Source organism: Gopherus flavomarginatus, chromosome 2 (assembly GCF_025201925.1).
Source record: "Gopherus flavomarginatus isolate rGopFla2 chromosome 2, rGopFla2.mat.asm, whole genome shotgun sequence".
Taxonomy (NCBI): domain Eukaryota; kingdom Metazoa; phylum Chordata; order Testudines; family Testudinidae; genus Gopherus; species Gopherus flavomarginatus.
In genome coordinates, this window is record NC_066618.1 from 12,272,454 (window position 1) to 12,288,642 (window position 16,189).

At 53.2% G+C, this 16,189-nt stretch overlaps 1 protein-coding gene across 2 annotated transcripts; it reads left to right on the forward strand.

Annotated features, from left to right (window-relative positions):
- Nucleotides 1-5,951: 5,951 nt before the first annotated feature.
- On the forward strand, nt 5,952-15,671 carry LOC127045821 (zinc finger protein 585B-like). 2 transcript variants are annotated; one of them, XM_050942481.1, is made up of 2 exons: nt 5,952-6,195; nt 11,012-15,671. In XM_050942481.1, the coding sequence occupies exon 2, from the start codon at nt 11,146-11,148 to the stop codon at nt 13,882-13,884; it is 2,739 nt and encodes a 912-aa protein (XP_050798438.1). In that variant the 5' UTR covers nt 5,952-6,195; nt 11,012-11,145; the 3' UTR covers nt 13,885-15,671. The 2 variants fall into 2 exon arrangements, with proteins under 2 accessions (XP_050798438.1, XP_050798439.1); XM_050942482.1 differs by having other exon boundaries at nt 11,015-15,671.
- The last annotated feature ends 518 nt before the right edge of the window (nt 15,672-16,189 follow it).

Below are 16,189 nucleotides of genomic sequence, written 5' to 3' on the forward strand. Positions count from 1 at the left end.
GGTTGGCTAGATGACCTCCTGAGGTCCCTTCCAACCCTGAGATTCTAGGATTCTAGGATCTACCTTCCCACTCATTTCACTAGTCCTCACTGTAGTGCCAGTTAGAGCCAGTTATCACTAAAGCTGTCCTCTCTTTGCATTAAAATGCCTAGCAAGCAGGTCGCACAAGATCAGCGATTTGGCTTCCATGCACTGATTTAGGAACCAAAATGTTGTTAGGGTAGCTGAGAAAGACTGATCGTCACACAGCGATTTTCCAATGGATCCTTCCATCAGGTTACACTGTATGCTTCCATCCCTTTTGGCAACCCTTAAGCCTCTCCCACAGCCAGCTTTGTGCAAACCTCAGCTCGTGCAACTCCACTTGCAAAAGAAAGGGGCTTTTCTAATAAACATTCCCAGGTTACTGTCTCAGGCCTTGTCCAAGCTGTGTTGTGTGAACAATACTGATATAACAATAGCAGCCGTGTTAGTCTGTAGCCGCAAAAAGAACAGGAGTGCTTGCAGCACCTTAGAGACTAACAAATTTATTTGGGCATAAGCTTTTGTGGGCTACAGCCTACTTCATTGGATGCATAGAATGTAACATATAGTAAGGAGACATATATACATACAGAGGACATGAAAAGGTGGGAATCCCCCTACCCACTCTAAGAGGCTAATTAATTAAGATAAGCAATTATCAGCAGGAGAAAAAAAACTTTTGTAGTGATAATCAAGATAGCCCATTTCAGACAGCTTGACAAGATGTGAGGATACTTACCATGGGGGAATAGATTCAGTGTGTGTAATTGTTCAGCCATTTCCAGTTTCTGTCTTAATTAATTAGCCTCTTAGAGTGGTAGGGCAACTCCCACCTTTTCATGTTCTCTGTATGTGAATCTATATCTCCTTACTATATGTTCCAGTCCATGCATCCGATGAAGTGGGCTGTAGCCCACGAAAGCTTATGCTCAAATAAATTTGCTAGTCTCTAAGGTGCCACGAGTACTCCTGTTCTTTTTGCAAATACTGGTATAGTTATTGCAGTCTAACCTAGTGAGGAGGATGCAGTCCAATTGGTATGATCGTGCTTTATACCAGTATATGGAAAGGGGAATAAACTATACCAGTACAAGGTACTTTTATGCCCGTTTAACTGCGTCCACACCAGGGGTGCTGTACTGGTGTGACTGTGTTCGTACAAAATCACACCTTGTCCAACACAGTGAAACTGGTATAACTTTCCAGTGTAGACCAGGCCTAATGCAGCTCTTGCTGGTACAGCCTGTGCTGTGTGTGATTGTGACTCAGGGGGATAAAAAATATCCTCAAAATGTGCTGGCCAGCTTGAAACAAAAATGGAAGAACTGAAACTGCATTCACCCGGCCCCGCACCTTCCAGGCACTCCATGCTGATCTGTGCCGCTGCTGCCCGGCTGAGATGCCAGCAGTGGGAAAGATGACAGGCCTAGTTCTTCACTGGCTAGGCATTTACACCTGTCCAAAGCAGGTGTAAAAATGCCACTTAATCAGCCTGCTCCACTCACACTGCTGGGAGCATTATACAAGGGCCTTTTCTATACTGGAGATTTGCCCTTGTACAACCGTTGGTGACCTGGTACCAGCGTCGCTGCACCAATGCAAACTCCTAGCACAGACGGGAAAAGCTACTATTTGCACCCAGGCCACTTTTCCTGGCATGGAGTCAGACTGAGCACCGTGGCACAGGAAGGCTATTCTTCCATTAGAGCAGGGATAGGCAACCTAGATGATCATAATGGTCCCCTCTGACCTTAAAGTCTATGAGTCTATGGCACGTGTGCCGAAGGCGGCATGTAAGCTGATTTTCAGTGGCACCCACACTGCCCGGGTCCTAGCCACCGGTCCTGGGGGCTCTGCATTTTAATTTAATTTTAAATGAAGCTTCTTAAACATTTTAAAAACCTTATGTACTTTACTTTACAACAATAGTTTCGTTATATATTATAGACTTATAGAAAGACACCTTCTAAAAACGTTAAAATGTATTACTGGCACGTGAAACCTTAAATTAGAAGGAATAAATGACGACTCGGCAAACCGCTTCTGAAGGTTGCCGACCCCTGCTTTAGAGGGTAGCATCATACAGCAAAAGAGATGACAGCAGATTTCAAGAATCTAAGGCACGAGGAAAGAGGAAAGGCTGGTGAGTACGTCAAAGGAACAATAAGCCGTTTTCTCTGGTCATGGTTCTGCACTCACATGGGTTTTGCAGCAGCGTAACTCCAGCGATTTCATCTTTGCTTAAAGAACTGGGTTACCAGCTCTAGGTTCAATTCTTCCCTGCCCCCAACTTCCTTTGTGACTTTAGGGAAGTCATTTTTACTCTCTTGGCCTTAGTTCCCCTATAGGTGGGGAAACAAGCACAGACCACATACGACTTGCCCAAGGTTACACAGCAGTTTTACAGATGGGGGGAACTGAGGCTTGGAATTGGCTCTGCTCAAGATCACACAGGATTTGTGTGTCAGAGCGAGGCATGGAAGCCACTTCTTCGGATTAAGTATTATTAATTATTTGTATGATCGTGGCACCTAGGAACCCTACTCATGGACCAGGACTCCACTGTACTAGGAGCTCTCCATACACAGAATGAAAAGATGAGGCAGCACATAGGGGAGGCATGGGGGGGTCAAATGCACCCCCAAATTGGCCTGCCAGGGAGAGAGAAGGGCTCTGTCCTTCTCTCCCTGCATCTGCCCCCCAGCATGTTCGACTGGTCTCCCTGGCAGCCAGGCGGGGAGCAGGATGGAGTCACTTCTGCCTGAGAGGACCTGGCTGGGAGGCAGCGGTGGCCCACTTTCTGCCTGGGGTCAATGCTGGGGACAGAGGCTAAGTATGCCAGGGGATTAGGGGAGCAGAGCTCAGCCCACTGCCACCCCAGCTGCCAGGGACAGGGGCCGAGCGAGTTGGAGGCCACCCCTCACAGGTAACATGGGGTGGGGAGAGCACTGCAGTCCCAGGCTGGGTGCAGGGTGGACAGTCACTGGGCAGAGGAGACACACGGGGCAGTCATGTGTGTGTTCTCCTCTTTAGATTGTGCCCCGCCAGTATGGGGAGGTACAAGTCATCTATCCCAAGGGGCTTAGGAGAGTTTGGAGGAGCAAGTTGAAGGAAGATAATGAGGTAACTTTGTGGGATGGTTATGGGGAGCACCTCCCAAGCATGTGCACCAGGAAGGAAGAAAACACAATGGTGTTTAAAAATTTAAGAAGTGGGCAGTGGCAGCTGGCATCACGAGCCCTGTGCTCTCAAACCAAAACATCCTTACCCTGAGATCATGGAAACGTTTGATAGAAATGACTCAATGCTAGCCAAGAGGTTGGATGGGGCGTTGTTTGTGTGTTTGTTTGAAATAACTCCAGAATGCATGGTCCAAAATTAGGGAATGAAAAGGAAACAGAGAACTTTGGCAAAAGTATTTCTTACATGTGGAGTCGTTAACAGGAGAAGAAAGCAAATGATTGGAGCCTTTCCTACCAGCTGACCCCCATTTTCGTTAAAGGCACATCACCAACTTAAAAATCATAATTCTGTCTCAAAACGTGTCCCTGCCACACATCCCTCCTGATCACTAGCACTGGAAGAAATTAGCAAAAAAAAACCCCAACCCACACCAGTATTGGCTTGGAATACAAGACAACCACACAGATTGGAATCAGTAACACCAGGCATTTTTCCAGCTGTCGATATGAACATGCCTTAGAGCAGTGGTTCTCAAAGTTGGGCCACCACTTGTTCAGAGAAAGCCCCTGATGGGCCGGGGCAATTTGTTTACCTCCCGCGTTTGCAGGTTCAGCTGATCGTGGCTCCCACTGGCCGCGGTTCGCTGCTCCAGGGGCTGCGGGAAGTGGCGTGGGTTGAGGGATGTGCTGGCCGCCCTTTCCACAGCCCCCATTGGCCTGGAGTGGTGAACCACAGCAAGAGGGAGCCGCCATCAGACGAATGTGCAGACGTGGCAGGTAAACAAACCATCCTGTCCCGCCAGGAGCTTTCGCTGAACAAACGGCAGACCGGCTTTGAGAACCACTGCCTTAGAGGCAGGGCCAGTTTTAGATAGTGCGGGGCCCAATTCAAACAGTTTCGACAGGGCCCCAGCAGGGATGACTTGAAAAAAAAAAACCACGTGAAAAAACACGTGGGGCTTATATTCATCAGGCAGTGCTCTGAGTCTTTGGCGGCACTTCGGCAGTGGGTCCTTCATTCGCTCTGAGTCTTCAGCGGCACTGACGGACCCACTGCCGAAGTGCCGAAGACCCAGAGTAAGCGAAGAACTCGCCGCTGAAGACCCAAAGCGCCGCCAGGTGAGTAAAAATTAAAAAGACGCCTCTAGCCAGGGAAGGGATTCTCACTGGGCGCGGGGCCCAATTCAGGGGAATTGGTGGACTAGGCCTAAAGCCGGCCCTGTTAGAGGAGATCAGAACCACTATCCCTGTTTTATAGATGCGGACCCTTGAGGTGAAATGGCTTGGTCCAAGACCATTTAGCAGGGTAGGAACAGAACCCAGGATTTTTGAGTCCTAAGTCAGTGTGGCCACAGAATTATACTCACTGTTAGTCACCCAATTACATAAATTAAAAGCAACACATTAGGTCTTTCTGGCCATCCAACCACATTTGTAGCTGTAATTACACAAACCACACTCACAAGGATGGCAACTTACACACAAGTGGCCCTGCTGGCTTCAGTGGCAGTTAGCATTACGAGTGCCAAGCATACAAAAATCATGCATCGGGCCTCAGGAAATCACGAGATCGGTTTAAGAATCATGAGATTTTTTTTTTAAAGAACAAATGAGGGGGTCTTTCTATGTGCCTTCCGGTCACACTTGCTCCAGGCTTTCCTCAACCACCACGAGGATGAGAAACTTGCTTATTTAATGGAAGCTCAGACCCTTCTGGAAAGCCCCTGCGACGGCCCTTGCAGGACTGTGGCCTAGTGCTCACCAGTGTGAGGAAAGGGGGCACAATCAGGCCTGCGCTGTTTTGTCTTTCCACACAGGGCCTGCTCCAAAGCCCATTGAGATTAATGGGGGGGTCTTTCCATGCACTGGGTTTCGGAGCAGGTCCTTAGGGAGCAGTTTTGGAAACACAGAAGCAGTGTAGGCTAGTGGAAAGAGCACTGTACTAGGACTTCTAGGATTAGCCCCTTCTAAGACATGATGTTCTAGGTATACATGGCACTGTGATGCAATGCCCCCGCCTTGTCCAACGGATAAGGCCCAGGACCTGGGCTCTGAGTGACTTGCCCAGCTCACTTAACCTCAGTTTCCCCATCTGTCAAATGGGGACAATGATACTGATGACCAACCTTTGTAAAGTGCTTTGAGCTCTCTGGATGAAAAACGCTACCTGGGAGCGAGGAAGGAGCCACGTGACTTTGATGGGATTACTCACAGGAGTAAGACTTGGTAGGATCGCACCCTTCAATCGAAAGAACTGAATTCCCTTTGGCAGGGACAGCGCTGGCCTCTGTCTTTTGCCCACTGCTGGGCACACTGCCGGGGTTTAACAAATCCGAACAACTTGCTACAAAGTGAGGTTTTTCACGCCCCCGTGTCACCCAAAGCCACAAACAGCTCATTCAACACACACATTCCCAGCCCTTTAGGGTGACCAGATGTCCTAATTTTATAGGGACCGTCCCAATTTTGGGGTCTTTTTCTTATATAGGCTCCTATTACCCCCCCACCCCTTGTCCCGGTTTTTCACATTTGCTGTCTGGCCACCCTACAGCCCCTGACACCTGCACAGCACCAAGCCAAGACTCCAAATCGAAACCGCCAGCAGCCCCAGCCCTGCCTCCCAAAGACTACAACTCCCAGCAGGACCTTGCCCAGCCGCAGGGAGCATGCAAGCCTCTGCGGAGCAGGAGCCCTGCGTGCAAGGCAGCTGCAGTACCCAGGGGTGGCTAAGGCTGGCCAGACCCCGGGGGTTTCAGAGCCCAGCAGCATTTCCTAAGCCCCTGTCCTCCCTGATCCAGCTTCTGTTTCTCTGCCTTCTCTCCCCCGGTAGTTTTTATATCCCCGACACAGACTTCCTGTGAGTCATCACAGCAGACATTAGAGCAGTAACTGAAAGAAGGGAGCAAGTGTGGTGATGGGGTATCCGGCAAGTGACAGCTGATGAATTAAAACCTCCTCCCTGTCCAGCTCTGAGGGCAATGAGAGAAAGGTAAGTCCGTGGCTGACTTGGGATCTTAGGGGCCAGGCTCTCAGGGAACAACTCTGTGCCCACACTAGTCCCCAGAGCCAACCAGGAAGTTTTGATTGTTGTGAAACTGAAGTGTTGGAAAATGGTTGGTTTTAAGAAACATTTCGCAGGTTTAAAGAAATCTTGGGACTCCAGGGCTGGGGGGTTCTCAGCCTGCGACTGACACCGTGCAAAGGTGAGATGCAAGTGCACCTACAGAGCACGTTCAGTCCCGGCTTCGGTCCCAGCAAAAAGTGCAAATAAAAACCACAGGAAAGGAAGGTGATTTTTTTTAAAAGCCTGCCTAAAATGATGCCTCTGAGAAATCCCCTCCTGCCTTTACTGCGGCATCACAGAATGACCTTCTTTGCGCCAGCCTCCGTTGTCATGACCCGACCCTGGGAGGTGTGTGTGTGTAAATGGATCAGGGCCCTTTTCCAGGAAACGGGAGTTGAGCAAGGATTCAGCAGCTGATAATGCAGCTTATTTTCCACTGAACAGATTCACACACTAAAAACACATTCAGTGCCACTGAAATGCAGCCACGTCTGGGGTGGAGGGGAGCAGCCAGCATGCTGCACAAAAAGTCCTGAGAGGAAAGTTTGGCCACAGTCACCTCTGTACTTCTGAAGAGTGCTGGGGATCTCTTAGGGCCATGCAGAGCGGAGGGAGCCTAGTTTTTAAGGTCTTATCTGAAAAGTCTGCAACAGAACAAACTGCATGCAGTGGCACTGGTACACTTTTTATAATGGGGGTATTGTGTCCCTGTCTGTAGCCTCTGCCATCCCCTAGAGCTAGGGCTGGGAGCAGGGCCATGGCTCCAGGATGGGGGACATGGCCAGGGGGCCACACTGAGGCCACAGTTGGGGGCAGGCGCGGGGCCAAAGAGTGCAGCCCCAGGTGCGGGGCCGGCAGCCAGGACCCCAGGCGTGGGGCCCACAGCCGGGACCCCGGGCGCAGGGCAAGGACCATGAGCAGAGTGCTGCAGCGCCCCCCACATCCCTAGTTCCCGCGCCTACAGCTGCATGGTACTGGGTTTATCTACTCACGCTGATTAAACAGGCAGCAGGACAGTTCCGTGCTTAGGGAAGAAGGGTTCTAGAGCAGAGACAGAGAAAGCACTGGCAGCGGGAAGGGAGGGCTGGATCAGGGCTCTTTTTGCTTGGCAGGAGGTTTCAGTAAATCAGGAGAGGGGTCACTCTGAGGAGTGGCCACGGAGCGGCCTTGTCTCTAGGACTGGAGTGGCTCCCGCAAGGTCTCACTGGGTTTTTGCCTCTGGAAACCCTACTGGGGGCAGGAACTCATTCCAGGATGTGGTCCCTGTTTGCCCCCCTGGTTCAGCATGTGCAGATCCCCCTGTAGTACCAGCTGGTCCACCTATGAGGATAAAAGCCTACTACTGCCTGTGAATGGGGTTACTCCTTCAGCTCAAGTAGTGGAGGCCCATGCTTTTCGCACCAAAGCAGATGATGACCCATGAGGGCTCCATCTTTTACATTAAGCCTTTAGCTAGGGATGTCAGATCAGTCTGAGCCAGACATATACCCCACCCACCTGCCGGGAGGGAGTAGGACCCCCCAGACCTCTGAGGGAGCAAGCTCTCAGCTTCCCCCAGGTTCCTCCGCTCCCTTGAGTAACTCAGGTGCCAGGCCACAGAGCAGCAGAGATGTAGCTGTCAGTTTCATTTCTGCCGCAGAAGGGTGGGAATGGTAGCTGGGCCCAACCGTGCTTTGGTGCTGGAGACTTTCAGACTTTAGCCGCTTTCTGATACATTTACTAAAAACTAATCAGGCAGCCCAGGATGTTGGTGGGGCTGTGAAACAAACAGGGTGGGGGTTCTGAGCTAATACTCCAGGTTAATCCTGGGATAAGGCCATATGGGATTCCACTGGGATCTTGAGATAGGCAGGGTTCCTGCAATTTGCCACTGCTAGGAGCAGCTGCTGAGAGCTGGCAGCATCTGACGTATTCTGCAAACTTTCCCCTCAAATACCAGGCTGAAGGGCACCTTAGCAGAACACGTGATAAACTGTAACAATAGTGAGTGAGTGGCAGGATCCTGTAATCGTTCCCATGAATCGGTGCTGCTGCCCTGTTCCGCTGAGCAAGCACAGTGTACGGCTACGCTGCCTCAGAGGTGCGATCGCTGCACATGGACTTAGGCCTTGTCTACACTGCACAGTTTGTCGACAAAAGTCCACTTCTGCTGACAAAATACTGGAGGTGTACACGCTGCTGTGCTCCTCCTGCTAATGTAACTCCCCCGCTGTGATGACACAATTACACCACCTCGACGAGAGGCGTAAGGCTTATGTCAGTGTAGTTAGTGTAGACATTACGTTCCTCACATTGGCTCTTGGATCCCTTAGAGCCGTGAAATTGACATGAAAGCGGCTCCCGGCTCCCCAGCCAGACTGCTGCAGCATCTCTGCTCCAAGCTGGGCTGCCACCCAGGCTCCTGGCTTGGACTACTGCCCGCAGGTTCCCTGCTCCACACTGGGAGTCTTGCAGCTCCCTGGGGTCCTGGTTCCCTGCTCCCCGCTGGGAGCACAGCAGCCAAACAGACTCCGGGTACATATCTCCCTGCCAGAGGCAAGAAGCCTGGGAGCATGGAGGTGAGAAGCCCCGGGTGGCAGCTGGGCTCCCTGTGAAGAGCTGCATGGAGCTGAGAGGACGCGCACCACGGACAGGAGGGTAGTGTGGACATCAGCCATCGCAGTAATTACTGTAGTGTAGAGGTAGCCGTACCCAAACAAGCTTTGCTCTAGCTAGCGGAAGCACCAATAGCAGGGAAGCTGCACCCGCACAGGTTTCAACATGTCTGTACAAGCCTGCCTGGAACCCTGGGTAATTCCTCAGGCGGCTGGCCTAGGCCGAAGCCAGGGCTGCCGCAGCTCTGGGACCAGAGCTGGCCAGGTTAACGCTAGCCTGGACGTGTCAGCCTGTGCTGCAGTCACACCTCTGATTTCAGTGCCCGAGACCCACAGAGGCGCACGGAGGACCAGGTAGCAGGGCTGAGCGCGGCAGGGAGAAGGGTCACCTCCAGCTCAGAGAGCAGCTGCAGAGCTGTTCCCTGGAGGCTCCGTCAGTGCAAGAGCCAGAGCGACTGGCAGGGAGGGCCCAGCCGCACATCCTCTGGCCACACCGGCCCCCCTTGCATACTGCCTAGGAGCCTGGATAGCTGGGCTGCCAGCAATGTGGGCGTGGACAGCTCTTCCCCTGGTCACCCAAACAGCATAATGGGGCGAGTTCCGCGGCCGGCCGTAAGGCTGACTACACTGTCCCTGGTGCAGGCGTGCTGTTCCTGTAGCAACGCCACGGTCCGCACAGGCCCGGGTTAACGAACTGGGTACAAATAGGCCCTCTGCTCCAGGCCTGCAGAGTGCAGCATGCTGAGCTCCTGCACTGGGGGGGGGGGCATTCGGCAAAGTGCCCCTCATGCATAACAACCCCCCACACGGACCCCCTAAGGCCCCTCACACTGCAACCTATGTACAGGCCCATACACACCCCATGTGTACCCAACATTCTACCACCAGCCCCCCATCCCAGCAGCCCTGACATTCATCCTGCCCCCCAAAACCCTACATTCTGGCCCCCAACCCCACCTGCTCCCAATGTCCCCCAAAACCCTACATCCACCTAGCCCCATCTGCTCCCAATGTCCCCCCAAAACCCAATATCCCAGCCCCACTTGCTCCCAGTGTTTCCCCCAAAACCATAAATTCCAGCCCCACCTGCTCCCACTGTCCCCCCAAAACCCTACACCTCTCCAATGCCACCTGCTCCCAACATCCCCCCCCAAAACCTACATCCCGGCCCCCCAGCCCCACCTGCTCCCAATACGCCCCCTAAAATCCTTCATCCCCCCAGCCCACCTGCTCCCATCTCCCCAAAACCCTACACCCCAATCCCCCTGACCCACTTGCCCCCAACATCCCGCCAAAAAATACTACATCCCGACCCCCCAGAACCACCTGCTCCCAACATCCCCATCCCCCAGCCCCACCTGCTTCCAACATCCCCCCTATATCTACATCCCAACCCCCCAGCACTACCTGCTCCCAATGGCCCCCCCCAAAACCTGCATCACAACCCCCCAGCCCCACCTGCTCCCAACATCCCCCCTAAACCTACCTCCTGACCCCCCCATCCTCACCTGCTCCCATCCCCCCTAAACCTAGATTCTGACCCTCCCAGCCCCACCTGCTCCCAACTTCCCCCTAAACCTGCATCCCCCCTAAACCTACATCCCAACCCCCCAGCCCCACCTGCTCCCAACATCCCCCCAAAACCCTGCATCCCAACCCCCCAGCCCCACCTGCTCCCAACACACCCCCTAAAATCCTTCATCCCCCCCAGTCCACCTTCTCCCATCTCCCCAAAACCCTACACTCCAATCCCCCAGACCCACCTGCCCCCAACATCCCCCCCAAAACCTACATCCCGACCCCCCCAGCTCCACCTGCTCCCAACATCCCCCACAAAACCCTGCATCCCAGCCCCCCGGTACAACATAGGCCATAGGACTTCCCGGAGTTCCTGTGTGAACTAGACCAGGGCTTTTAGAAAAACATCCAGTCTTGATTGAACAATGACCTGTGATGGAGAATCCACTGTGACCCTCGGTAAGTTATTCCAGTAGTTCATTCCCCTCACTGTTAAATAGGTATCTCATTTCCAATCGAATTTGACCTAGCTTCCACCTCCAGCCATTGGCTCTTGCTATAAATAGGAGTTTTCCTTCCTCATTGGCCTTTGAAATAAAGCCTGACTGTCTTTTTATTTTTGAACCCAGCAGATGAAGGGAAATGAGAATTACTGCCCAAAAGGGAGTCATGAAAATTGGCATCAGTGCCTTTGTAGGCTCAGAAGCTCCCCTGAGCCTGGGCAGGCCAAGAAAATTGGAGGACATGGCAAGAAAGACCCCAGATGATCGGTCTTCTTGTGCGTGAACTTCCTGCCAGCTCAGTCCCGGGAAACCGGACGATGGAGAAGCTGACAGTTATTAAGGTGGAAGTGGAAGATCTCCTCAAGCAACCCCGGGAGAAGATGTACACTTGCACGATCTGCGGGGACAGTTTTAATCACAAGGGCATCCTAGCAATGCACCAGAAGACCCACAAGGAGGAGATGCTGGTGGAGCACCATGAGCAGGAAGGAAGTGCCATCGCAGCAGGAAAGCCAATGAGTCAGCAAGCCAGCAGAAGGGCAGAGGATGCCAGCCAGGAAGGCGTGAACCAGCAGGGAGATCTCTCAGCGCAGAAGGAATCCCTGCAGAAAGCAAAGCCCTACTCTTGCACCAACTGTGAGAAGAGCTTCAAAATGAAGGTGGACCTCACCAAGCATCTCAGGACCCACACAGGGGAGAGGCCTTTCCCGTGCATGGAGTGTGGGAAGAGGTTCATCACCAAGTCGCAGCTGAAGGAGCACCAGAGGATCCACACTGGGGAGCGACCTTACCAGTGCTCCGAGTGCGGGAAGTGCTTCACGCAGAAGTCACAGCTCATTGTTCACCGGAGGATCCACACTGGCGAGAAGCCCTACAAGTGCAGCAGCTGCCAGAAGAGCTTTGTGGACAAGTCACAGCTGGTCGCCCATCACCGTATCCACACAGGTGACCGTCCCTTCAAGTGCGGGTTGTGCGCCAGGGGCTTCCGCCAGAAGATCACCCTCATTAAACACCAGAGAGTCCACACTGGGGATGGGGGGCGGCGGCATGGCGGGCCCCATACTGGCAATGCCTCACAGCTCATCGTTCCCGAGTCGACGCCGGACGGGGAGAAGATATTCCGATGCAGCACGTGTGGAAAGGAGTTCAAGAAGAAGTCGATCCTGGTGACCCACCAGAGGATCCACACCGGGGAGGAACCCTACCATTGTGCCGAGTGCGGGAAGCGCTTCCGGCAGAAGATCCACCTGATCCGTCATCAGAGGACCCACACCAGAGGAGAGGCCCACGTGTGTGTTGAGTGCGGGGATGGCTTCAGCAGCAAGGGGCAGCTGCTGAGGCACCAGCGGTGCCAGCACCAGAGCGAGGGATCCCACACGTGTCCCGAGTGTGGGAGATGCTTTAGCCAGAAAGTAGGCCTCATGGCGCACCAGAGAGTCCATGAGAAGGAGAAGGGAGATGGGAGCGTGGCCGCCACCGAGGGGAGCGCTGGTGAGGCAGCAGACGGGAGGCTGCCTGCCAAAAACGGCAAAGGCAGCAGCCATCCGAGGGACCTGATTGTGCCTCGTAAGAGCCAGGTCTATACCTGCACCCAGTGTGGCAAGACATTCACCAAGAAAGGGAACTTTGCCAACCATCAGCGAGCCCACACGGAGGAACGGGCGCACCGGTGTGGCGTCTGCGGCAAGAAGTTCACCAAGAGGGGGGAGCTGACCAAGCACGAGCGGATCCACACGGGTGAGAGGCCATATGTCTGTGACGACTGCGGCAAGCGCTTCACCCAGCGCACCCAGCTGGTCACCCACCAGCGCATCCACACCGGCGAGAAGCCCTACCCCTGCGCTGACTGTGGCAAGTGCTTCATTGACAAGTCCCGACTGACTGTGCACCGGCGTATCCACACCGGCGACCGGCCCTTCCAGTGCTCTGCCTGCAGCAAGGGCTTCCGCCAGAAGATTGCCCTCATCAAGCACCACCGAGTCCACGAGAGGGGCCGTCTGGATGGGGAGGTCTCAGGGCGGAAGGAGCACGAATGCCTCCAGTGCGGGAAAGGCTTTGGCACCAAAGAGAACCTAGCCAGCCACCAGCGGCTCCACGCCACCGAGAGGCCCTTCAAGTGCGGCGAGTGCGGGAAGAGCTTCACACAGAAAGCCCAGCTGGTGGTGCATCAGCGCATCCACACCGGCGAGCGCCCCTTCCGCTGCACCGACTGCCACAAGGGCTTCATCGACAAGTCCCGGCTCATCGTGCACCGCCGGATCCACACTGGCGAGCGGCCCTTCAAGTGCATGGCCTGCGGCAGGGCCTTCACCCAGAAAATCGCCCTGACCACCCACCAGCGAGTCCACATGAGGGAGCACGAGGCCACCCAGGAGCCCAACAAATACTCCAAGCGCGGGGAGAATGACTCGGGCAAGGCCCAGCCAGGTGAGGAGTGGCCCTTCCCCTGCAATGTGTGCGGCCGGGGCTTCCGCAAGGAGATAGCCCTCATCACCCACCAGCGGGTCCACACCAAGTACGAACCCAACAGGTGCAGCAAGTGCGGCCAGGTCTTCCCTGACAAGGCGCAGCTGCTCCTGCATCAGCCCTCCCACGCGGAGGACCGGCCCTTTAAATGCAACACCTGTGGAAAAGATTTCAAGCGGAAAGAGATCCTGAACACCCACCAGAGAATCCACACGGGAGAGGTGCCTTTCAAATGCACTGAGTGCGGGAAAAGCTTCTCCCAGAAGGCCAACCTCATGAAACACCAGCTCACCCACACCCGGAGGGGCCCCTTCATCTGCTCTGAGTGTGGGCAGAGCTACACCACCTTGGGGCATTTTAAAAGGCACCAGAGGAACCATCTGAGAAAGCGAGCCCCTTCTGGGGAGGGGAAAGACTTGGCAGAGGAGCAGGACGCAGACGGGCTGCCGGAGACAGGTGTGCACAACGGGCCCATTATCGTGGTAAAGACGGAAGTCAATACAGATGACTATGAGGTCCTGCAGGTCCCATGAAACCTCCCTCATCAGGGGGTGGTGCATGTGTAAAGGGATCCTCCAGAGGCAATGCAGGAGTAAGGGCCCTGGTGCTGCCAACCCCTAGCGTTCAAAGAATCCCAGATCAAGCTGCCCTCTCCAGTCATGAGATTGTTTAAAATGTCATGAGATTTGAGAAAAAAATAATACATGTGGGGTTCTTTTTATGAGCCTTTGAGGGTCACGTTTTCAAGGTTCTCTCTGCAACCACGTGGGCTAGAAACTTACTTTTTCAATGAAATCTGTGATTTTGGATGTCTTCACGTGACTCCTGGAGCTGGGGATTTAAGGAAAAAACACCAAATATCCCAAGAGTTGGCAACACTGACTCTTCCATAGATCGGTATCCAGCACTCAGTGACACCAAATATCAATATTAACCTGACCTGGGTTGCAGGTGATCTGGGAGAGCATCAGCGATTCACTGCAGTGTAAAACATCACCAGTCATCATTCCATATGACAGTAAGAGAGGCAGATATCATCACAGGGCTCCACACAGATGGACTGTTGGGCCCATGCAGAGCCCCGTTAAAGTCAATAGGCTCCCCATGGGATGCAGACATCCACTTGTGTGGAAGGGTTACCTGGATCAGGGCCAATGTACCTAGAAAGAGCGCACCTACTTGAAGAGGAGATAGGTCCAGATCCTCAAAGGTATTTAGGTGCCTAATTCCCATTGGCATCCACAGGGAGTTAGACGCCTAAATACCTTTGAGGATCTGGGCCATAGTGTTTACTTCAAAGTCTGATCTTTTTTGATGATCACGCTTTAAAATACGCTCACAGACTATTTTATTTCGCTATGCGATCACCAGTTTTATTGTTTCAATACAGGACATTCACTGCAAAAGCACTGTTCTGGTTGAGGATTGAAACACACAGGTTGCCTGATTCACAGCTACATTATTCCAGTTTAAATCTGCTGATTCCAGTGATGTAAAACTGGAGGAATGGTGCGAGAAATCAGGCCCAAGCTAGTTCCGGTTTTGCTATAAGCTCCTCAGCTGCCGCACATCGGCAGAACTCGGCTGAAGTCACTGTGCATACCCCAACTTGCATCAGCTGAGAAGCAGGTCCGTGATTCCCACAAGACGCATTTCTCCCACACTCTTGTATCTATATAGTCCAGCAGTTCGGTGTCCAGGAGCCCAGAGTATGACCTGTATACAAGGGGATGACATTAGGAAGAAACTGTAACTTTGACTATCCTCTCTGTTTTGCATTTAAATTCTTAACCATAGCATTGTCCTGGCCTAAGGCCCTTCCCCCTCTGTAGAAAATCCATATGAGAGGGAAACATGGGCCATGATCCTGAGAACCTGTAACTCCCATGACTTCCCAACAGTATGATCCAGGAGGACTTGTGTCCCAAGCCTGCCAGTCCCAGGACATTTGCAGGACAGGGTTGTCTACCTCTTCCCCTTCATTTCTTGCTCGCTGGCTGTAAATCTCGCTAAGGCCTTATACGGCTATGGGTTCCCAGCTCCCCTGGGTTAAAGCTGCTGGGATTGCTATGTAAAGTGGCTCTCTCCTGACTCCGCTCTGCGCAACCCCATGAAAAGCCACTGAGCCCCAGTCACATGGACGCTCGGGGATGAAGAGAGCAATGGCAGCTGTAGGGGCAGCCAAGCACTGCAGCTCCATCCATCCCATCTGGCCCTGGGCGGCCGGGAGGATGGCAGGGCTCAGCCATGGTTTGGAATAAACATTGGAACCATTTCATCAATACCTGCTGCCTTCTGCTCTCTCTCCCCTTCCCCAGCAGTCAGGCTTTACATTACAGACAGGATCTTGGTTCCTCCAGGGATGTTCAGGCGAGCCACACTGTCTGAGACCCACCCTACCTAGCCTGAGCCTCCACCCGGGGCTGCAACATCCACTCTGCTATGTTTGAGCATGCCAGCCCAAGTCCTGCTAGCAGGAGTCCGGCTCCTCAGACTCCTTGCTGCTGCGGAGGCATGCCCGAAGAGTTCACGGATCCCTCCTGGGACCTACTTTCTGAAGCCAGCACACTCCATTTGTGACAACAGAGATGCATGGCAGTTAGAGGTGGAAAAGCCTCATTCGGTCATTTCCCTTCCAATGCAGGATTCCCTACCTTGTCCCAACTTTTGTCTAGGATGACCAGATGTCCCAATTTTATAGGGACAGTCCCAATTTTGGGGTCTTTTTCTTATATAGGCTCCTATTACGCCCCACCCCCCGTCCCGATTTTTCACATTTGCTGTCTGGTCACCCTACTTTTGTCCAGTCCAGTTATTAAATGTCCCAAAGGAAAATGG